The sequence below is a fragment of the Salvelinus alpinus genome, chromosome 2, assembly GCF_045679555.1.
Source record: "Salvelinus alpinus chromosome 2, SLU_Salpinus.1, whole genome shotgun sequence".
NCBI classification, from domain to species: domain Eukaryota; kingdom Metazoa; phylum Chordata; class Actinopteri; order Salmoniformes; family Salmonidae; genus Salvelinus; species Salvelinus alpinus.
In genome coordinates, this window is record NC_092087.1 from 111,300,468 (window position 1) to 111,321,891 (window position 21,424).

The window sequence follows — 21,424 nt, forward strand, 5'->3', positions numbered from 1 at the left end:
AAACATGAGCGCCGCTACTGTGTCACCCGGCGGGAGCTCTTGGCTGTTGTGGCTTCCGTCAAACACTTCAAGTACTACCTGGGTGGTCTGCCCTTTACTGTAAGGACTGACCACTCTGCTCTCCAGTGGCTCATGTCTTTCAGAGAGCCAGAGGGGCAGGTGGCACGCTGGTTGGAGGAGCTTCAGCCGTATGACTTCACGGTGGTGCACAGGGCAGGGGCACGCCACTCCAACGCCGACGCCATGTCCCGTCGGCCCTGTACTGCAGACGGCTGCCGCCACTGTGAACGGAGAGAGGGACGGGAGAGAGAGCTGCGTGCAGAGGAGGGTGTCTGTGCCACAGTGTGTCGGGCGAGCGGGCCTGTCTGCTGTGAGCTGCAGACTGTCGACGTTTCTGAATGGCGGCAGCAGCAGGGACGGGACACAGACCTACAGCCAGTGCTACAGTGGGTAGAGGCGCAGGTGAGGCCACCATGGGAAGAGGTGACAGCGCTCTCACTCGCGACCAAAGGGTTGTGGTCGAAGTTTGAGAGACTGCGGCTGGCTGATGGCGTGCTACAGCGGGCATGGAAGGAGTCAGCTACGGGAGAGGAGAGGTGGCAGGTGGTGGTCCCAAAAGCATTGCGGGAGGCTGTGCTCCAGAGTACTCATGGGGGTGTGGGGACTGGACACTTTGGGGTCACAAAAACACTGCGCCGTCTCCGTCAGGGCTTCTACTGGGGGCAGCACAAGAGGGATGTGGAGGACTTTTGTCGCCGCTGTGACAACTGCACAGCGAGAAAGGGCCCCCCAGGCCGCTCTCATGCTCAGCTCCAACAGTTCCCAGTGGGGGCTCCCATGGAGAGGGTGGGAGTGGATGTAGTTGGGCCGTTCCCCACCACAGACAGTGGAAACCGCTGGGTGCTCACGGCCATGGACTATTTCACAAAATGGCCCGAGGCCTATGCTCTGCCTGACCAGGAGGCAGAGACCATCGTCGACGCCCTGACAGCGGGGATGTTCAGCAGGTTTGGAGCTGCAGAGTCCATCCACAGCGACCAAGGCAGAAACTTTGAGTCCCGTGTGTTCGCCACCATGTGTGAGAGGCTGGGTATGCACAAGACCCGCACTACTCCTCTCCATCCTCAAAGTGATGGCCTTGTGGAGCGCTTCAACAAAACGCTTGGACAGCAGCTGGCCATCGTCTCTTCCAAACACCAGCGTGACTGGGACAAGCACCTGCCTATGGTCCTCATGGCATGCCGCTCCGCTGTCCAAGACTCCACCTCCTGCACGCCTGCCCTCCTCATGCTGGGGAGAGAGATCCGCACCCCTGCGGAGATGGCGTTTGGTCGGCCCCTGGATAGCCCTCATGTTCCTCCGGGGCCGGAGTATGCCCGGAGACTCCAGGACCGCCTGGAGACAGCCCACACCTTCGCCAGAGAGCAGCTGGTGAATGCAGGTGTGAGGCAGAAAAGGAACTATGACGTGCACACCCGGGGAAGGCACTTTGTGGCTGGGGAGCTGGTCTGGGTCTACAGCCCCCTAAGGAAAAAATGCAGATGCCCCAAGTTGGACAGTCACTGGGTGGGACCCTGCAGTGTCCTGGAGAGGGTAGGGGAGGTTGTGTACCGGGTGCAGCTTCCTCCCAGGGGGAGAAAGGTGGCACTGCACCGGGACAGGTTAGCCCCATACAGAGGGGCCTCTTCTCCCCAAACCCCAGGAACCCCCACAATTCCCCTCTCTGGCAATGACATTCTCCAGGCACCCACCCCCAGGTGCCGCAGACAAGGCTCCAGACAGCCCACTCCCCCTGTCTCCCCCCCTGTGTCACCGCGTGGTTCCCCAGAGCCACGGACTGTATTACCCGTTCCCGCTTCCTTGTCCCCCATATCCCTGCCTTCATCCCCTGGTTCCCAGAGGGACACTCTGCGACCATCACGGCCACGCAGGCAAAGGAGACCTCCGGGTCGCTTCAGAGACTTTGTTTGTTCCCTCGGGGACGAGGGACTTTGTGGTGGGGGGGCTGTGTAGCGACCCGCACAGACAGCTGTGTGTTATGTGTTAGGCTAGGAGGTGGTTGTGTTGTACTGACCAGTACCCAGTGTTCGCGGGGTCCGACATGTCAATCAACCTGCTATCTGCCAATCACGGGAATGCCTGGAATGTTCTGATGCCGGGCATCCTGGTGGTTGGCAGAGTGGCGTGGAGGGGGGTTGGGCAGGGGTTGGAGCATTGGAAGTTAAGACCAGGTTCAGCCTTTGTTCTCTCTCTCTTACGTCTGGGCTTCACAAGAGAAGGTCACGATTGGCTTGTGGGTTATCTGTCATCTATTTGGCGTGTGCTACGGCCCAAACAGTAGCCTGTGTAAAGTTGGTTTAATAAACCGTCAATTCGCAAACTCAAGCCTCTGTCTGGACAATTGTTCATTTATGATCTAGTCAGGTCATTACAATATTTTAGTTCTAGCGACGTCCCTGATTCCTATCCTTTCATTTTTTGTCTGAAAATAAAATATACGTTTTACTCAACTGCGTTACCCACTCCAGTCAGCAGATGGCGGTCTGCGACTTTAAGGCAATGCTGTTAGTGTGACGTATAATCTAGTGGACAGAACGCTTCTTTCAACAGCAACAACAGTCAGTCAGACGCCTCGGTAGCTTGCTAGCCAAAATAGCCGAACCAATAAAGCTCTTTAGATGCTTTAGTGTATATTAGCCACTGTGTTTTAAACCCACTTCTATCGTCTAGTTAGTTATCCGTTTTAATTTCATATTTACGGTGTTGTTATTAGTCAGTTAGCGGGCTGGTTAAGTTAGCATTAGCCTAGCTAGCTAACATCCCCGACCATGCGGTCACTAAGCTACTCTCCTAAAGAAGAGGAGATCTGCTGGACGAAGAAAGAGGTTATGTGGCTAAACATTGTCGTGAAAGAGGAGGAAGAGGATGTCAAAATACAAAAACAGGTAGACGGTGAGGCTGTTACAGTGAAAGAAGAAGAGAAAGACGTTTCAGTGAAAGAAGAGGAGGAGGATGTTACAGTGAAAGAAGAAGAGAAAGACGTTTCATTGATAGAAGAGGAGGAGGATGTTACAGTGAAAGAAGAAGAGAAAGACGTTTCAGTGATAGAAGAGGAAGATGCGTTCAGAGTGAAAGAGGAGGAAGATGCGTTCAGAGTGAAAGAAGAGGGAGATGCGTTCAGAGTGAAAGAGGAGGAGGATGTTACAGTGAAAGAAGAGGAGAAAGAGGAAGAATCTGTTTTTGGAGTGAAAGAGGAGGAGGGGGAGATGACTGTCACATTGGAGGAAGGGGAGGATGAAGATGAGGAAACTGGATATCTGGGCTCGGTTTCCCAAAGGCATGTTAAGGCATCCAATGGTTCTAACGATGAACGGGCCCTGATTAACACTAGTAAGTACTGTCTTAAAAACAAAGGCACAAACTCTGCAGTTGTTGAACTGATTTTGGTTTTATAGGGGACATATGCAATTGCTACATCCTTATTGTGACTTTTTGCAATTCTTCAGGAAATGTGCGTGGCTTTAACGTTTTCAGATTTGACGAAAATGGGGGAAAATATGCGGCCGAAGTCCAACGAGAGAGCGGATACAAATGAACTGCTTTAAATAATTATGACAAATGTTGAGCAATGTAATGAAGTAATGACTTTTCAAATAAGTTACCTTACACGTTATATGACTATTGTTGTTCACTTGACAATCTTAAGACAAATGTCAAATAATGAACATTCATTACAGACGTCATTGTTTGTACAACATCATGGCTACACATCACCTTTTACAGTGGATTTCTGCTGTTGTGGGCCTTAAACCATCTGTCTGACTTGTTGTTCACACAGGAGAGAGACGTGACTATCGTGGATCCTCTGGGGAGCCTCAACAACCTCATGATGCTGACGAGGCAGAGAAGAGTCTCTCCAAGTTGAAACACCAGCAGAGAACCACAGGGAAGAAATCTCATTGCTGCTCTGACTGTGGGAAAGGTTGCACATCTCCATCAGAACTTAAAATACACCAGAGAACACACACAGGAGAGAAACCTTATAGCTGTGATCAATGTGGGATGAGTTTTACTACATCTAGATCTCTGACTGTACACCAGAGAACACACACAGGAGAGAAACCTTTTAGCTGTGATCAATGTGGGATGAGTTTTACTACATCAAGCCATCTGATTCGACACCAGAGAACACACACAGGAGAGAAACCTTATAGCTGTGATCAATGTGAGATGAGTTTTACTACATCAAGCCATCTGATTCGACACCAGAGAACACACACAGGAGAGAAACCTTATAGCTGTGATCAATGTGAGATGAGTTTTACCAAATCAAGCAATCTGATTCGACACCAGAGAACACACACAGGAGAGAAGTTTTATATCTGTGATCAATGTGGGAAGAGTTTTACTGCATCTTGCTCTCTGACTGTACACCAGAGAACACACACAGGAGAGAAACCTTTTAGCTGTGATAAATGTGGGATGAGTTTTACTACATCAAGCTCTCTGACTATACACCAGAGAACACACACAGGAGAGAAACCTTATAGCTGTGATAAATGTGGGAAGAGTTTTACTCAGCTAAACAACCTGATAGTACACCAGCGGACACACACAGGAGAGAAACCTTATAGCTGTGATCAATGTGGGAAGAGTTTTACTCAGCTAAACAACCTGATAGTACACCAGAGAACACACACAGGAGAGAAACCTCATAGCTGTGATCAATGTGACAAGAGATACTCTGATAAAAGATATCTGATCAAACATCAGAAAATACATACATGAAGAAGTTGTTTAATGATATCAATGAAATAATGTCACAATGTAGAATGTTTTAACATTGTAGAAGGAGTATTTTAATGATGTCACAATGTAGAATGTTTTAACATTGTAGTAGGAGTATTTTAATGATGTCACAATGTAGAATGTTTTAACATTGTAGAAGGAGTATTTTAATGATGTCACAATGTAGAATGTTTTAACATTGTAGTAGGAGTATTTTAATGATGTCACAATGTAGAATGTTTTAACATTGTAGAAGGAGTATTTTAATGATGTCACAATGTAGAATGCTTTAACATTGTAGAAGGAGTATTTACATTTTATATATTTTAATGATGTTCTACCTTATCCTTTGCCCTGTTCAATTGATTGCAGCATGATATGGATATTAGCCTCAGGGGAAAATCCAGGCTCTGAATTGAAAGAGTATTATTTAACAAAAAGTGACTAACAAAAAAAGAGCTGTGTTACACTTACTGCGTTGGTGACCCACTTTAATCAAAATGCAGCACTTCAAAATGTAGCTAGCTGTTTTCTACAAGTTGAAAAAGCTGCTTGTTTAAAAAAATACATGTAATATGATAATTGTTGCAGATGTTTGTGTATATACACACATAAGAGCAGTATAATAAATTGGTCTATAATCAATGTTATTAACAATCTGACATCACTCCAGTATTTCTTGACAACATTCAAATGCTAATTGTCTTTATTCCACTACTGAAGAAGCATGACTCAAAAGTAATCATAATTATTTATGCAACCAGCTGAACATTTTTGTGTACAATTATATTGACAATGTTGCCCTGCTTTTAGAATATCAGGATTCATTCTCAGATGTGCTAACCCAAATGCATGACATTGGGGACTGGGCCCGATCCAACAACATGCCTATCGAGTGAACCCTGAAAGAGAGAGAGAAGTAAGGTTGAAAGTTACTACGGCTATTGCAGGAGTTGGTTGCTGATTGTCTCAAGGGTGGGCAGTCAACAAGTTTTGCGTTTAGCCAGTGCGTTGCCATGGATCACAATTTATTTTGACTGCACGTTTTTCCGTATTGGAGATTTAGTTTTTGGGCTCGTTCCAAGGGGACCAGAGTTCTAGAAGCTAGTTAGTTTTAGGAAGAGGAGAGTTCTAGTAGCCAGTACTATAATACTATTGTATATTATTATTTAGAAATATGTGTTTTTTCTTGTTTTTAATTGTTGACAGCCAGTAGACACTATGTTTATATTGTAGTTGATTATGTGAAATGGAAGTTGTTTTCTGTTGGTGGTGAGCATACTTGTCCAACAAAAATATAGGATATATTTGTTGTCTAAAGTGGGAAGGTGTTACGGGCTTTGGTTTTTCCATTTATGTTTTGAGGTTGGACTTTAGCACGTATAGCTCGTTAGCACGTATAGCTCGTTAGCACGTATAGCTCATCAGCACGTATAGCTCGTTAGCACGTATAGCTCGTCAGCACGTATAGCTCGTCAGCACGTATAGCTCGTCAGCACGTATAGCTCGTCAACACGTATAGCTCGTCAGGACGTATAGCTCGTCAACACGTATAGCTCATAGCACGTATAGCTCGTCAGCACCTATAGCTCGTTAGCACTATAGCTCATCAGGACGTATAGCTCGTCAGCATGTATAACTCGTTAACATGTAGGACGCACTGATTGGTGTCACCTCGTTAGTCAGTATGTGTTACACCTGTGCTGGCTTGTCCATCTCGTTAGTGGGAAGCTGTTTCACCTGAGCTGGTCCAGGTTCTATTTAAGAGTGTCTGGCCCAGTGCTCCAGTTGTCTTATTAGATGTAGAGAGTCAATACCTTTAGTTGCTCCACTTTTTGGTTTGCTTCCTGTCTTTAAGTTTGGTGTTAGTTTTTCTTTTGTTTTCCTCTTCTAGGGCAGATTTAGTGGGTCTCATGGTGGGTGTCTTTTAGGTCCCAGTTGTTGTTACTAGTCAACTTTCAGTCGACACCCCCATAGTGTCTTTGAGAACCCCTCCTAAAAAAAAAAGCTTATATTTTGGGTTGGATATTGCATCCAATTAGTGTTTTAATCAATGGCATTTCCTTAGAATGCTCATTGGTATTTCAGTTGTTAATCTTCTGTTTTTTTTATCCTGTTATTTTTGTGTACTAAGTATTTCTGTTTATTTTCATTGTTTTCTCCTGTAAAGCCATTGTGTTGCATCCATGTCTGAAATGTGCTGTATAAATAAAGCTTGATTTGATTTTAAGAAATGAACCCAATGACTGACCAATCAACAGACCCTCCATCTTAGACTCTTGGTCCATCTTTGTATGAAAATCAGTCTCAATCCCACGCCTGCTGAAGGCGTGGTGGAGTGGTAAACACCACCCCCGGCTCTACCAGGGGCTTGAGGTGGTCTCCCACAGCTCTGCTGGTGGAGTGGTAAACACCACCCCCGGCTCTACCAGGGACTTGAGGTGGTCTCCCACAGCTCTGCTGGTGGAGTGGTAAACACCACCCCCGGCTCTACCAGGGGCTTGAGGTGGTCTCCCACAGCTCTGCTGGTGGAGTGGTAAACACCACCCCCGGCTCTACTAGGGGCTTGAGGTGGTCTCCCACAGCTCTGCTTATGTCATGTTCTGTGGCCTTGCTGTTCCATTTCTTGACTGCCCCTGCAAACCAGAACCACATTTAGTCATATTATATAAAACACTCAAAGTAATGGATATGGAGCATCTATGGCCTCAGTTACACCTGGCACCTAAATGTGACTTCTGTCATCTGATCACTCCAAGCTGCATTAGGTTCAGATCTACCAGGATGGGCCTTTGACATAGTCTGGATGCAGTCAGGCCACTGAATATGCATCAGCAATGTGAAAAGATGAGTGGGGAAAAGTACATTTTACACAAGTGACCTTCATAATAAATCAAATCAAATGTTATTTGTCACATGCGTATGTTATTGCGTGTGTAGCGAAATGCTTGTGTTCCTAGCTCCAACAGTGCAGTAATATCTAACAATTTCCCAACAAATACCTAATACACACAAATCTAAGTAATGGAATAAGAATATATAAATATATGGCCGAGCAATGTCAGAGCGGCAAAGATAGATACAGTAGAATAGGATAGAATACAGTATATATATATGAGATGAGTAATACATAGACTAAGATACAGTAGAATAGGATAGAATACAGTATATACATATGAGATGAGTAATACATAGACTAAGATACAGTAGAATATGATAGAATACAGTATGTACATATGAGATGAGTAATGCCAGATATGTAAACATGCAGGAGATCCATGAAGAAAAGATAGTGATGGTGCTCAGTGACGTTATTGCAAATGGTGGGTAAAATGGTAAAACGTTTGAGTTCATTTTGTCCATTATTACATCATTACATCAAGTGTTCCAATGGTAAAACGTTTGAGTTCATTTTGTCCTGGTCACTTTGCCTACTGTTTATTTTATTGCCACTCAGGCATAACCTTTTTTTAACCAATTCTGATGGTTGTTAATAAAAGTGGAATTTTGACATTATTACCGTTATATCAACACACTTAACACTCCCAACACTCCCAACTATAATTATCTTTGGCACCGTAGACATCTAGTGACCACTTGATTCCATGTGACCAAACATTTCTGAGGCTGAGTCTCAAATAGTCACCTGTCCCTTTTAATAGCCGGGAAATAGCACACATCGCAAATACATTTTGGGTCTAAATTAAAAGAGCTACAATTATAGTTTAATTACATGTTTAAAATAAAATGTCCATAATATCTGCATTAATACGAACGAGCTACAAAAATCTCTGAAACTGGAAACACTTATCTCCCTCACTAGCTTTAAGCACCAGCTGTCAGAGCAGCTCACAGATTACTGCACCTGTACATAGCCCATCTATAATTTAGCCCAAACAACTACCTCTTCCCCTACTGTATTTATTTATTTATTTAGCTCCTTTGCACCCCATTATTTCTATCTCTACTTTGCACATTCCTCCACTGCAAATCTACCATTCCAGTGTTTTACTTGCTATATTGTATTTACTTCGCCACCATGTTTTTTTGCCTTCTCCCCCTTATCTCACCTCACTTGCTCACATTGTATATAGACTTATTTTTCAACTGTATTATTGACTGTATGTTTGTTTTACTTCATGTGTAACTCTGTGTTGTTGTATGTGTCGAACTGCTTTGTTTTATCTTGGCATGGTTGCAGTTGTAAATGAGAACTTGTTCTCAACTGAACGACCTGGTTAAATAAAGGAGAAATAAATAACACATAATAATACAAAAATGTAGCAGCAGTATAGACCTAGTCTGTTCATTATATACAGCTACATGATGTATTGTTACACCATGTAGGAGCAGTATGGACCTAGTCTGTTCATTATATACATCTACATGATGTATTGTTACACCATGTAGGTGCAGTATAGACCTAGTCTGTTCATTATATAAATCTACATGATGTATTGTTACACCATGTAGGTGCAGTATAGAACTAGTCTGTTCATTATATACATCTACATGATGTATTGTTACACCATGTAGGAGCAGTATAGACCTAGTCTGTTCATTATATACATCTACATGATGTATTGTTACACCATGTAGGAGCAGTATAGACCTAGTCTGTTCATTATATACATCTATATGATGTATTGTTACACCATGTAGGAGCAGTATAGACCTAGTCTGTTCATTATATACATCTACATGATGTATTGTTACACCATGTAGGAGCAGTATAGACCTAGTCTGTTCATTATATACATCTACATGATGTATTGTTACACCATGTAGGAGCAGTATAGACCTAGTCTGTTCATTATATACATCTACATGATGTATTGTTACACCATGTAGGAGCAGTATAGACCTAGTCTGTTCATTATATACATGATGTATTGTTACACCATGTAGGAGCAGTATAGACCTAGTCTGTTCATTATATACATCTACATGATGTATTGTTACACCATGTAGGAGCAGTATGGACCTAGTCTGTTCATTATATACATCTACATTATGTATTGTTACACCATGTAGGAGCAGTATAGACCTAGTCTGTTCATTATATACATCTACATGATGTATTGTTACACCATGTAGGAGCAGTAGAGACCTAGTCTGTTCATTATATACATCTACATGATGTATTGTTACACCATGTAGGAGCAGTATGGACCTAGTCTGTTCATTATATACATCTACATGATGTATTGTTACACCATGTAGGAGCAGTATAGACCTAGTCTGTTCATTATATACATCTACATGATGTATTGTTACAACACGTAGGAGCAGTATGGACCTAGTCTGTTCATTATATACATCTACATGATGTATTGTTACACCATGTAGGAGCAGTATAGACCTAGTGTAACAGATGTATAGTGTACTCTCCATGCGTTGTGTTTTAAAATAATAAATCACTTCGGCCAGTGGTCCCAGTTGAGCATCATTTATTTCTGCTGTGATTAAATGGGAAACAGCACGTTAGTTGTGCAGGACTTAACAGTGATGATGGCTGTCGATGGCAAAATCTGTAGCATGAAGACAACTGTGTTAGCCGTGGCTTATGTGACCATGACATCGGTGTATGCTAGCTAACACAATTATTTACAGCAATCATATGCCAAAGCACATCCCAGAAAGCCCCTCAATCCCTAACAGGTACCATATACCCACACATGTATAAAATCAGTAACGTAAGCAAACTTGTACACATTGTAAAATAGAAAATAGAAAACAGTATTCAGAACGTGACCTACCCCTCGCATCACATTTTCATACTGGGAAGACCTGACGTTCGCGATCTCCCCCTATCTGCAAGCGGGGCCAATCACAACACCCCTTATTGTCATCAGAGTTGAACTAACCAATAAGAATGCTTGAACATCAAATACACATTTCTTTAGAGGCAAGTGGAAACATAACCAACCCTGTTATATATGCAGTTATCTTAGCCAGCCAGCTAACGTTAGCTATTTAGCCAACTAGCTATTAGCCAAACCAGCGTAGCCAACCAGCACCGAGACCATTTAGAACCAAACTAACAAAACCTAAACGTGTTTGCAGATCAAAAGATCAGAGACAAACAGAATGATGGGAGAAATGAATCTTCAGAAGTCATTGATCAATGCTGATAAAGTGACACTTAAATAATAATGAGTAGTTATTTATGATGTAAGGTGATTTGTAGATCAGTCAGTTGGCAGTCGCCTGCAGTGTCGAACCAGCCCAATACCAAACCAATCAGGTGGTTGTTCGATGAAACGACTCTTCAGACGTCATTGATGACGTGCAGCTGATAAAGTGATACAGGCATCAGCACACTGCTTTGAAGTTTAATGCTTTCAAGGCCTCGTACCTCCGGTATCAAACATAACATATCGAAAAGTTGACAAAAACAAAAAATAGTTGATTTTCTCTTGATTTGAGCCCACGGCAAGAAGGCACCAGAGCCTACCGTGCTAACGGGTTCCCACTAGATAACACAACCACACAGTTAATGAAAAGCATGAGGTGAAGCTTGAGCTAGATATCAACCTATCGAGCTAGTGTGACCTTCCTGGTCTCTCAAGTCAGTGAGTCAACACAGGAAGGAGCAATGGATGGATAGTTCATTTATTTCCAAAGCTGCAATGATGGGACACACACAGTATGGATGAATGATCAGTAGTGACGGGATATAAATAGCACTCCCACAGCAATTCTATATTAATCTGCCCTATAATATACTAACAAAAGAAACAATTAAAATGTCTATCAAAGTCATTGTGATCGTATAGTGGATTTAACCATTCCTACTAATTCATAATTTACTATAATAAATGAATCAATTGTTTCCATGTGTCTCATATTCACTACATCAGAATAAACTGTCATCCATTTTAGTATCAAAATATATCAAATTAACCTGAAGATTTACTCAATGTCCCCCTCTGGTGGCGAGGAAGTATAATACACCTAAACTAACAAAACCGGGCTGATAAACTGGCTGGTGTTCATGAGTTTATAAAACATGTACTTTATACATTTGTCAAAAATGACCTGCATTGATGAGACACACAGTGTGGATGAATGATCAGTAGTCGACAGGGTAAAAATAGCACTCCTAAAGAAGATGCATTTTCCAGTTAGATACCAACTTGAAAGAGGGAACTTTAGCATAAAACCCACATGGAAAACTGAGATTTGGCAAATAACATATAAAGAGAGGCTTACTTGACACCAAACCAACAACAGTAGTTACTAAAACATAAATTGCTAATGTATGATTTTGATTTAAAAGGTGGATTTTATGATGTAATGTCAACTTTATATATTTCTATCCCGGGACTAGTCCATTTTGAACTCACCCACAGCAATTATCCATAAATCTGCTGTGGATTACCCAGAATCCCGAAATAAATTAATACATATGTGATCATTTAAAAACATAACTGGTTGTGCTTATAGGGAACCAGATCGTGAACACAACTAAGTTACTAAGTCTTTAACCACACTGTATTGTTACACTGGTGAGTAAAAACTCATGCTCCCTACACTAACTTTTTGTCTTAACATTATAATATATATTTTACGTCACACTAGCGTCATTGTCTTAAAGTCGCACATCTCCATCGCAGTCAGAGGTTCAGACTGAGCGTTACCCACTCCAGTCAGCAGATGGCGGTGTGCGATATTAAGGCAATGCTGTTAGTGTGACGTATAATCGAGTGGACGGAACGCAATGCTGTTAGTGTGACGTATAATCTAGTGGACGGAACGCTTCTTTCAGCAGCAGCAACAGTTATTCAGCCACCTCGGTAGCTTGCTAGCCAAAATAGCCGAACCCATAAAGCTCTTTAGACGCTTTAGTGTATATTAGCCACTGTATTTTAAACCCTCGTCTGTCGTCTAGTTAGTTATCCGATTTAATTTCATATTTACGGTGTTGTTGTTATTATTCAGCTGGCGGGCTGGTTAAGTTAGCATTAGCCTAGCTAGCTAACATCTCCGACCATGAGTTCACTAAATTACTCTCTTCCTGCTGAAGAAGAGACAGTCTGCTGGACGGAGAAAGAGGCTCTAATCAAAGAGGAGGAGGAAGAGAAGGATGTTACAATACAAAAACAAGTAGAGGGTGAGGCTGTTACAGGGAAAGAAGAAGAGAAAGACGTTACAGTGAAGGAAGAGGAGTTCAGAGTGAAAGAGGAGGAGGGTGTTACAGTAAAAGATGAGGAGGATTCAGTTTTTGAAGTGAAAGCGGAGGAGGGGGAGATTACTGTCTCATCGGAAGAAGAGGAGGAGGAAACTGGATATCTGGGCCCGATTTCCCAAACGCAATTTAAGGCATCCAGTGGTTCTAAAGATGAACTTAGCCATAAGATGGTTTTGAGAAACCGGGCCGTGATTACCACTGGTAAGTACTGTCTTAAATACAGAGGTACAAACTCTGCAGTTGTTGAACTGATGTTTGGTGTTAAAAGGGAAATCTGCAATTGCTACATCCATATTGGGACTTTTAAATTATTTATTTATAGCCATTGATTCTTGAAGAATATAACATATGCCTCATGAGCTTAGTTCAACTGTTGTACCCCATCAGAACCCAAAATAAGCTTTTTTACTCCAATGTTTAGCAACAATGTAAATCAACACTGTATAGCCTCAACATGGTTAAAACTATAATGTTGATATCATGGATGGTCAGTCCTTTCATCCATAGGTCTGTCTATGAATTTGAGAGTAGTTAAATGTCTCCAGCCCCATCCATCATCTTATTACCAAAACAGTGGTGGAATGACTGCTTTGTTATTGTTTCAACTTCAGATTGGTTGATTGATGTGTGGCTTTTTTAAAGGGACAACCTAGTATTTAAACAGCAACAAAATGGCTGCCAAGAGACTTGGTTTGGTAAACAGCTGAGGGATGGGGCTGGAGAAATGTAACCACTCTCAAATCATAGAGAAAGCTATTGTAGCAACCGTAACTCAACACCTAGCGACCTCGTCAAGAAGTTCAGACATCTTGGTGTAACAGTTATAAGGTGTTGGCTTGACAGTCGCTGGACCCAGGTTTGAGTTCAGCTCAGGGCTACCCCCTGAATTCACTACACTATGAGTACAAGGACTGGCAATGCATGATGTCATAATGATAGTTTAACCAGGTTTCTAGGCTATATAGTATATTCTAGAATTCATCCATGAGGTCATAATGATAGTTTAACCAGGTTTCTAGGCTATATAGTATATTCTAGAATTCATCCATGATGTCATAATGATAGTTTAACCAGGTTTCTAGGATATATAGTATATTCTAGAATTCATCCATGATGTCATAGTGATAGTTTAACCAGGTTTCTAGGATATATAGTATATTCTAGAATTCATCCATGATGTCATAGTGATAGTTTAACCAGGTTTCTAGGCTATATAGTATATTCTAGAATTCATCCATGATGTCATAATGATAGTTTAACCAGGTTTCTAGGCTATATAGTATATTCTAGAATTGCCAGTGAAGATTTCCTGTGGGGGTCAAATTATTAGAGCTGTTGATAAGTCATTGTATAATATTCAGCCAATTTTTTTCATGCCTTTACATTAATGGCAAGACATACCTAGATTCAATTACATTAATGAATTGGTTTGAAACCTTTGTTTTAAACCCTTCTCAAAGTTGGTGTCTTGACGGATTTGTAAAAAATGGTTTATCATGAAACACTGTTTATTTATTTATTTAAATGTAACCTTTATTTAACTAGGCAAGTCAGTTAAGAACAAATTCTTATTTACAATGACTGCCTACCCCGGACGATGCTGGGCCAATTGTGCGCCCTATGGGACTCCCAATCACGGCCGGTTGTGATACAGTCTGGATTTGATCCAGGGTGTCTGTAGTGGCGCCTCAAGCACTGAGATGCAGTGTCCGCTGCGCCACTCGGGAGCCCCAAAATCATGTTCTAGTGCTGTCCCCAACTAAAATACATCTTGGTCAACCAAGAGTCATCTGTTCTTTCTACCAATCGCCACATGTGTTTTTATAAAATCAAATATACGTACTGAACTTGTCTGATGCTTTAAGCATTCTGTTGGATCAAATAATTAAGACACACAAATGACTCGAAGTCATAACCGTCAGCATAACCTGACCAGAGGGAGCCGCTCGTCACTATAACCTGTCCAGAGGGAGCCGGTCGTCAACATAACCTGACCAGAGGGAGCCGGTCGTCAACACAACCCGACCAGAGGGAGCCGGTCGTCAACACAACCCGACCAGAGGGAGCCGGTCGTCAACATAACCCGACCAGAGGGAGCCGCTCGTCAACATAACCCGACCAGAGGGAGCCGCTCGTCAACATAACCCGACCAGAGGGAGTAGGAAAACCTGCAATATCGGCAGTGTATCAAATACTTGTTCTCCCCACTGCATATATTTTTTTTTAAATGTTGCTGACACCCCTCCCCAGAGGTGTCTCATTATTGGGATTCATTGCTGATTCCTACCTGTAGCTCACTATGAGGTGTCTGATTAAGGTTAAGGCAAGGCTTTCGACTCTGTCAATCACCACATTCTTATCGGCAGACTCAACAACCTTGGTTTCTCAAATGACTGCCTCCCCAGCTTCACCAACTACTTTTCAGATAGAGTTCAGTGTGTCAAATCGGAGGGCCTGTTGTCCAGACCTCTGGCAGTCTCTATGGGGTACCACAGGGTTCAATTCTCTGGCCGACTCTTTTCTCTGTATATATCAATGATGCTCTTGCTGCTGGTTATTCTCTGATCCACCTCTACGCAGACGACACCATTCTGTATACATCTGGCCCTTCTTTGGACACTGTGTTAACAAACCTCCAAATGAGCTTCAATGTCATACAACTCTCCTTCCTTGGCCTCCAACTGCTCTTAAACGCTAGTAAAACTAAATGCTCTTCAACCGATCGCTGCCCGCATCCGCCCGACTAGCATCACTACTCTGTATGGTTCTGACTTAGAAGATGTGGACAACTACAATTACCTAGGTGTCTGGTTAGACTGTAAACTCCTTCCAGACTCACATTAAACATCTCCAATCCCAAATTAAATCTAGAATCTGCTTCCTATTTCGCAACAAAGACTCCTAAACTCACGCTGCCAAACATACCCTCGTAAAACTGACTATCCTGCCGATACTTTACTTCAGTGATGTCATTTACAAAATAGCCTCCAACACTCTACTCAGCAAACTGGATGTAGTCTATCACAGTGCCATCCGTTTTGTCACCAAAGCCTCGTTGGCTGGTCCTCGCTACATATTCATCGCTAAACCCACTGGCTCCAGGTCATCTATAAGTCTTTGCTAGGTAACGCTCCGCCTTAACTCAGCTCACTGGTCACCATAGCAACACCCACCCATAGCATGGCCTGTTTATTGCCTTACCTCCTTACTCCATCACACTGTATATAGATTTTTCTATTGTGTTATTGACTGTACTTTTGTTTATCCCATGTGTAACTCTGTGTTGTTTTTTTGTTGCACTGCTTTGATTTTTCTTGGCCAGGTCGCAGTTGTGAATGAGAACTTGTTCTCAACTGGCCACCTGGTTAAATAAAGGTGGGGGAAAAATGTAATTAAAAATACATTTTAAAAAATCATAACTTTATTGACTATGAAAAGCCAATTGACATTTATTCCTGATTATTATTTGACCATGCTTGTCACTTATGAACATTTTGAACATCTTGGCCATGTTCTGTTCTGTTATAATCTCCACCCGGCACAGCCAGAAGAGGACTGGCCACCCCTCATAGCCTGGTTCCTCTCTAGGTTTCTTCCTAGGTTTTGGCCTTTCTAGGGAGTTTTTCCTAGCCACCGTGCTTCTACACCTGCATTGCTTGCTGTTTGGGGTTTTAGGCTGGGTTTCTGTACAGCACTTCGAGATATTAGCTGATGTACGAAGGGCTATATAAAATAAACTTGATTGATTGATTGACAACACCCAAATAGATACTGTCATTAACGCGATTCTTCAATAATTAAACACATTTCTTAATACGGTAGCAAACATTATATTACACAGGACATTCAAACGAGCCTTACAATTATGTTCCAAAGTAGTGTGAAATGCACTCCCCTGAGTTTTCCCCCATTCATATTCAGAATACACTGAAAAACTGAAATCTTTGCTCACCATTTAAGATATACTACATCCATAACTGTCAGTTTCCTCATTAGCAGGGAGGAGTTTCTACAACCAAATTGCATGTGCATCGCCCTCGTGCCGCAATTGTATTAAACACAGAAAGGGGCCTATATTAGAGACCAAAAGTCGTCTGGCACACTGCTTAGAGTTTCAACAACATGAATAACTTATTTCTACTCTACAATCATCGATGTTACTACTAAAATATGACTATTCTTGCTCATTTTAAGACAATTGTCAAATAATTTTAACATTCATTACAGATGTCAATTGTTGTACAACATCATGGCTATGCTGTTGGCATCACCTTTTACAGTGGATTTCCACTGTTGTGGGCCTTTAATCATCTGACTTTGTTGTTCGCACAGGAGAGAGACGGGACAGTCGTGGATCCTCTGGGGAGCCTCAACAACCTCATGATGCTGACGAGGCAGAGAAGAGTCTCTCCAGATCAGAACGCCTCAATAAACACCTGCAGAGATCCACAGGGAAGAGAACTCACTGCTGCTCTGACTGTGGGAAGAGATTCACCTCATCAGGCATTACAATTCATCAGAGAATCCACACAGGAGAGAAACCTTATAGCTGTGTTCAATGTGGGAAGAGTTTTACTACATCTGGCTCTCTGACTTTACACCAGAGAATACACACAGGAGATAAACCTTATAGCTGTGATCAATGTGGGAAGAGTTTTACTAGATCTAACTATACACCAGAGAATACACACAGGAGAGAAATCTTATAGTTGTGATCAATGTGGGAAGAGTTTTACTAGATCTAGCTATCTAACTATACACCAGAGAATACACACAGGAGAGAAATCTTATAGTTGTGATCAATGTGGGAAGAGTTTTACTAGTTCTAGCTATCTAACTATACACCAGAGAATACACACAGGAGATAAACCTTATGGCTGTGATCAATGTGGGAAAAGTTTTACTAGATCTGGCCATCTGACATTACACCAGAGAACACACACAGGAGAGAAACCTTATAGCTGTGATCAATGTGTGAAGAGTTTTGTTACATCTGGGCAGCTGAATGTACACCAGAGAAAACACACATAATAGAAATCTTATAGCTGTAATCAATGTGGGAAGAGTTTTACTCAGTCAAACAACACCAGAGAACACACACAGGAGAGAAACCTATTAGCTGTGACCAGAGGTAATCTGATAAAAGATCTCTGACTAAACATCAGAAAATACATGAAGCAGTTGTTTCATGATATCAATGAATTAATGTCACAATGTAGAATGTTTTAACATTGTAGGAGGAGTATTTTAATGATGTCACAATGTAGAACCCTAAATGTTTGTCCCCTGTTCTATTGATTTCAACATGATATGGATATTAGCCTCAGGGGGAAAATCCAGGCTCAATTGAATGAGTACTATTTATGTGATTTAGTAAGTACACATTATTCCCAGATTCAGTGTGGTTTTTGAGCTGCTAGTTTTAACAGGACGTGCAACCTCATCTCCTTCCTGTCACATAAATGATTTTAGCATGATATCGATGAGTTATGACAATAAGTGTTGCGTTCCTTTGTTTAGCGACCCCTACATTTAAATGCATTCCAACATCACGTACAACCTGATTCCCCCCTAATTGATATCAGTGATTTATTGCTACTTGTCAAAACAACACTGTTTCTGGTGCTTGTGCAGTTTATAAGGAGCTTGTTTAAATAAATACAAGAAATATGATTATTGTGGCAGATGTTTGTGTAAATAGCACATGTTATGTTTAGGTTTTCAATTCATCCCAAACTGTTTCTGCATATTGGTTATTGATTTGGACACGTTAAAACTGTGTTTTGACATTGAGGCTATCCCACCTAGCACAATGTAATTGAAAAGTCGTTGAAAATAAGACTATGCAATCAAATATTTTTTTAAACATTTTTTATTATACCATGCCTTACCATTAAGTTAATTATTGACAATACATATTAACAAAGGAGTGTCCATTTGGTTTTGGTATTTCATGTTTACAATTCATGTAACTTTTAGTAATCATAATTATTTATGCAATCAACTGACAATTTTCGGGTATAAATATATTGACATTGTTGCCCTTCTTTTAGAATAGCAGGGTTAATTCTCAGATGTGCCAACCCAAATGTACTAGAGCATGACATTGGGGACTGGGCCCCGATCCAACAACATGCCTATCTAGTGAACCCTGAAAAGAGGGAGAAGCTCTGCAGTGAGGTGGAAAGTTACTACGGATATTGCAGGAGTTTCCTCTTGAAATCAGACATGTCCGTGGTAAGGACAACTTGGTTGCTGATTTTCTCAAAGGTGGGCAGTCAAAAAGATTTGTGTTTTGCGTTTAGCCAGTGAGTTGCCATGGATCACAATTTATTTTGACTGCACGGTTTTCCGTATTGGAGATGAGTTTTGTTTGGGCTCGTTCCAAGGGGACGAGAGTTCTAGAAGCTAGTGAGTTTTAGGAAGATGAGAGTTCTAGAAGCTAGTGAGTTTTAGGAAGATGAGAGTTCTAGAAGCTAGTGAGCTTTAGGAAGATGAGAGTTCTAGAAGCTAGTGAGTTTTAGGAAGATGAGAGTTCTAGAAGCTAGTGAGTTTTAGGAAGACGAGAGTTCTAGAAGGGAAAAAATAATAGTTTAGGAATCTATAGAAAGAAAAAGGAGAAAAGATACGATGTTATTATACGATTCTATATTATTATTTAGAAGGATGTGTTTTTTCTTGTTTTTAATTGTTGACTGCCAGTAGACACCATGTTTATATTGGTGAAGCATTGTAGTTGATTATAATGTGAAATGGAAGTTGTTTTCTGTTGGTGGTGAGCAAACCTGTCCAACAAAAATATAGGATATATTTGTTGTCTTAAGGGGGATTTTTGTTGTCTTTACAGGCTTTGGTTTTTCCATTTATGTTTTGAGGTTGGACTTTAGCGCGTATAGCTCGTTAGCACGTAGGACGCACTGATTGGTGTCACCTCGTTAGTCAGTATGTGTTACACCTGTGCTGGCTTGTCCATCTTGTTAGTGGGAAGGTGTTTCACCTGAGCTGGTCCAGGTTCTATTTAAGAGTGTCTGGCCCAGTGCTCCAGTTGTCTTGATAGATGTGGAGAGTCAACACCTTTAGTTGCTCTACCTTTTTGGTTTGCTTCCTGTCTTTAAGTTTGTTGTGAGTTTTTCTTTTGTTTTCCTCTTTTTGGGCAGATTTACTGGGTGTCTTTTAGGTCCCAGTTGTGCTTACTAAGTTTAGTTTCTCAGTTTTTTATCCTCTTATGTTTGTGTATTAAACATTTGTTTATTTTCATAGTTTTTTTTGTATTATCCTGTGAAGCCATTGGGTTGCATCCATGACTGAAATGTGCTGTATAAATAAAGCTTGATTTGATTTGAACATATTGCAAAACAAATTAACCCAATGCCTGACCAATCAACAGACTCTTGGTCCATCTTAGTATGAGAAACGGTGTCAATCCCACTTTTCCAGCCTGCTGAAGGCCTGGTGGAGTGGTAAACACTACCCCCGGCTCTACCAGGGGCTTGAGGTGGTCTCCCACAGCTCTGCTGGTGGAGTGGTAAACACCACCCCCGGCTCTACCAGGGCTTGAGGTGGTCTCCCACAGCTCTACTTATGTCATTTTCTCTGGCCTTGCTGTTCCATTCGATATGATGCATCTATAGCCTCAGTTACACCTGGCACCTAAATGTGACTTCTGTCATCTGATCACTCCAAGCTGCATTAGGGTCAGATCTACCAGGATGGGCCTTTGACTAAGTCAGGCCACCAAATAACCAAATATGCATCAGCAATGTAAAGAGATGGGGTGAATTAGTAGGGAAAAGTACATTTTACACAAGACCTTCATAATATCAAAGAACAAATGTTTGTGCCTGGGGGGAAATAAACTTTCATACAGCCAAAAGGGGTGAGAAATTACACCAATATCAGTGGACAATTTGCACTAATGTAAATAAATATGGATTATGGAACATGTTCTCGTTTGCTGACGTGATGAACTACTAAGGGGACATAAATATTTACCATCTAAACCATGTGTGACCTCTGGCTGTAGAAGTGTTCTTCCTAACCAGTCCCTCAACAGCTCTCTGACTGAGCTCCACCCTCACTGGGTCTTCAGAGGAGAGGAAGGCTGAGGAGGGATGGAAGGATGAATGGATCAGTCAGTCAATAAAGTGTAGAGCTGCTGTCTATGCTGTCTGACAAAATCACTATTTTAGTCGTTCATTAAAGTAAATAAGGCTTTATGACTGCTGAATACCAACTATCAAACACTTAGATCATGTATTTTCAGGTAGAGATACATCCTTGGGACGTCCCTAGTCCGTTGAAATTGACTTTTAAAAGGGTTAGGGTTAATGGTTAAGGTTAGGGGTTAGGGTAGGGATGTCCCAAGGATTCCAGATAGCATTGACCACCATGCATTCTTCTGTCTCTTTTACATAGCAGGTGTAAAATAAACAGACAAGACAA

General features: G+C 41.8%; 5 protein-coding genes across 8 annotated transcripts in view; 4 read left to right on the forward strand and 1 right to left on the reverse strand.

Annotated features, from left to right (window-relative positions):
* The window catches only part of LOC139548391 (zinc finger protein ZFP2-like), a 315,038-nt gene that overhangs the window by 231,852 nt on the left and 61,762 nt on the right, over positions 1-21,424 (forward strand). The gene's annotated exons all lie outside the window — the stretch shown is intronic.
* The window catches only part of LOC139548509 (zinc finger protein 180-like), a 284,664-nt gene that overhangs the window by 216,286 nt on the left and 46,954 nt on the right, over positions 1-21,424 (forward strand). The window lies entirely within an intron of this gene.
* The window catches only part of LOC139548897 (zinc finger protein 180-like), a 324,124-nt gene that overhangs the window by 193,115 nt on the left and 109,585 nt on the right, over positions 1-21,424 (reverse strand). The window contains exon 2 of one of the 4 annotated variants that reach the window (XR_011669791.1): positions 10,157-10,247. The exons of the other annotated variants lie outside the window; for them this stretch is intronic. The gene's annotated coding sequence lies outside the window, so the exon portion shown is untranslated. Of the gene's footprint in view, positions 1-10,156; positions 10,248-21,424 lie in introns of those variants that run through there. 4 annotated transcript variants of the gene reach the window in all.
* LOC139548447 (zinc finger protein 436-like) lies at positions 2,607-5,720 on the forward strand. The gene is made up of 2 exons (XM_071358160.1): positions 2,607-3,390; positions 3,839-5,720. The coding sequence occupies exons 1-2, from the start codon at positions 2,829-2,831 to the stop codon at positions 4,786-4,788; spliced, it is 1,512 nt and encodes a 503-aa protein (XP_071214261.1). The 5' UTR covers positions 2,607-2,828; the 3' UTR covers positions 4,789-5,720.
* On the forward strand, positions 12,550-20,608 carry LOC139549773 (zinc finger protein 22-like). Its single transcript, XM_071360538.1, has 2 exons — positions 12,550-13,183; positions 17,315-20,608. The coding sequence occupies exons 1-2, from the start codon at positions 12,784-12,786 to the stop codon at positions 17,689-17,691; spliced, it is 777 nt and encodes a 258-aa protein (XP_071216639.1). The 5' UTR covers positions 12,550-12,783; the 3' UTR covers positions 17,692-20,608.

What these genes read in the sequence shown, in the direction of transcription:
- LOC139548447 (XM_071358160.1), top strand. Translation starts at nt 2,829, where the DNA reads ATGCGGTCACTAAGCTACTCTCCTAAAGAAGAGGAGATCTGCTGGACG. An exon ending in ACGGGCCCTGATTAACACTA is followed by an intron (nt 3,391 to 3,838) that starts GTAAGTACTGTC and finishes TTGTTCACACAG; the next exon opens with GAGAGAGACGTGACTATCGT.
- LOC139549773 (XM_071360538.1), top strand. Translation starts at nt 12,784, where the DNA reads ATGAGTTCACTAAATTACTCTCTTCCTGCTGAAGAAGAGACAGTCTGC. An exon ending in CCGGGCCGTGATTACCACTG is followed by an intron (nt 13,184 to 17,314) that starts GTAAGTACTGTC and finishes TTGTTCGCACAG; the next exon opens with GAGAGAGACGGGACAGTCGT.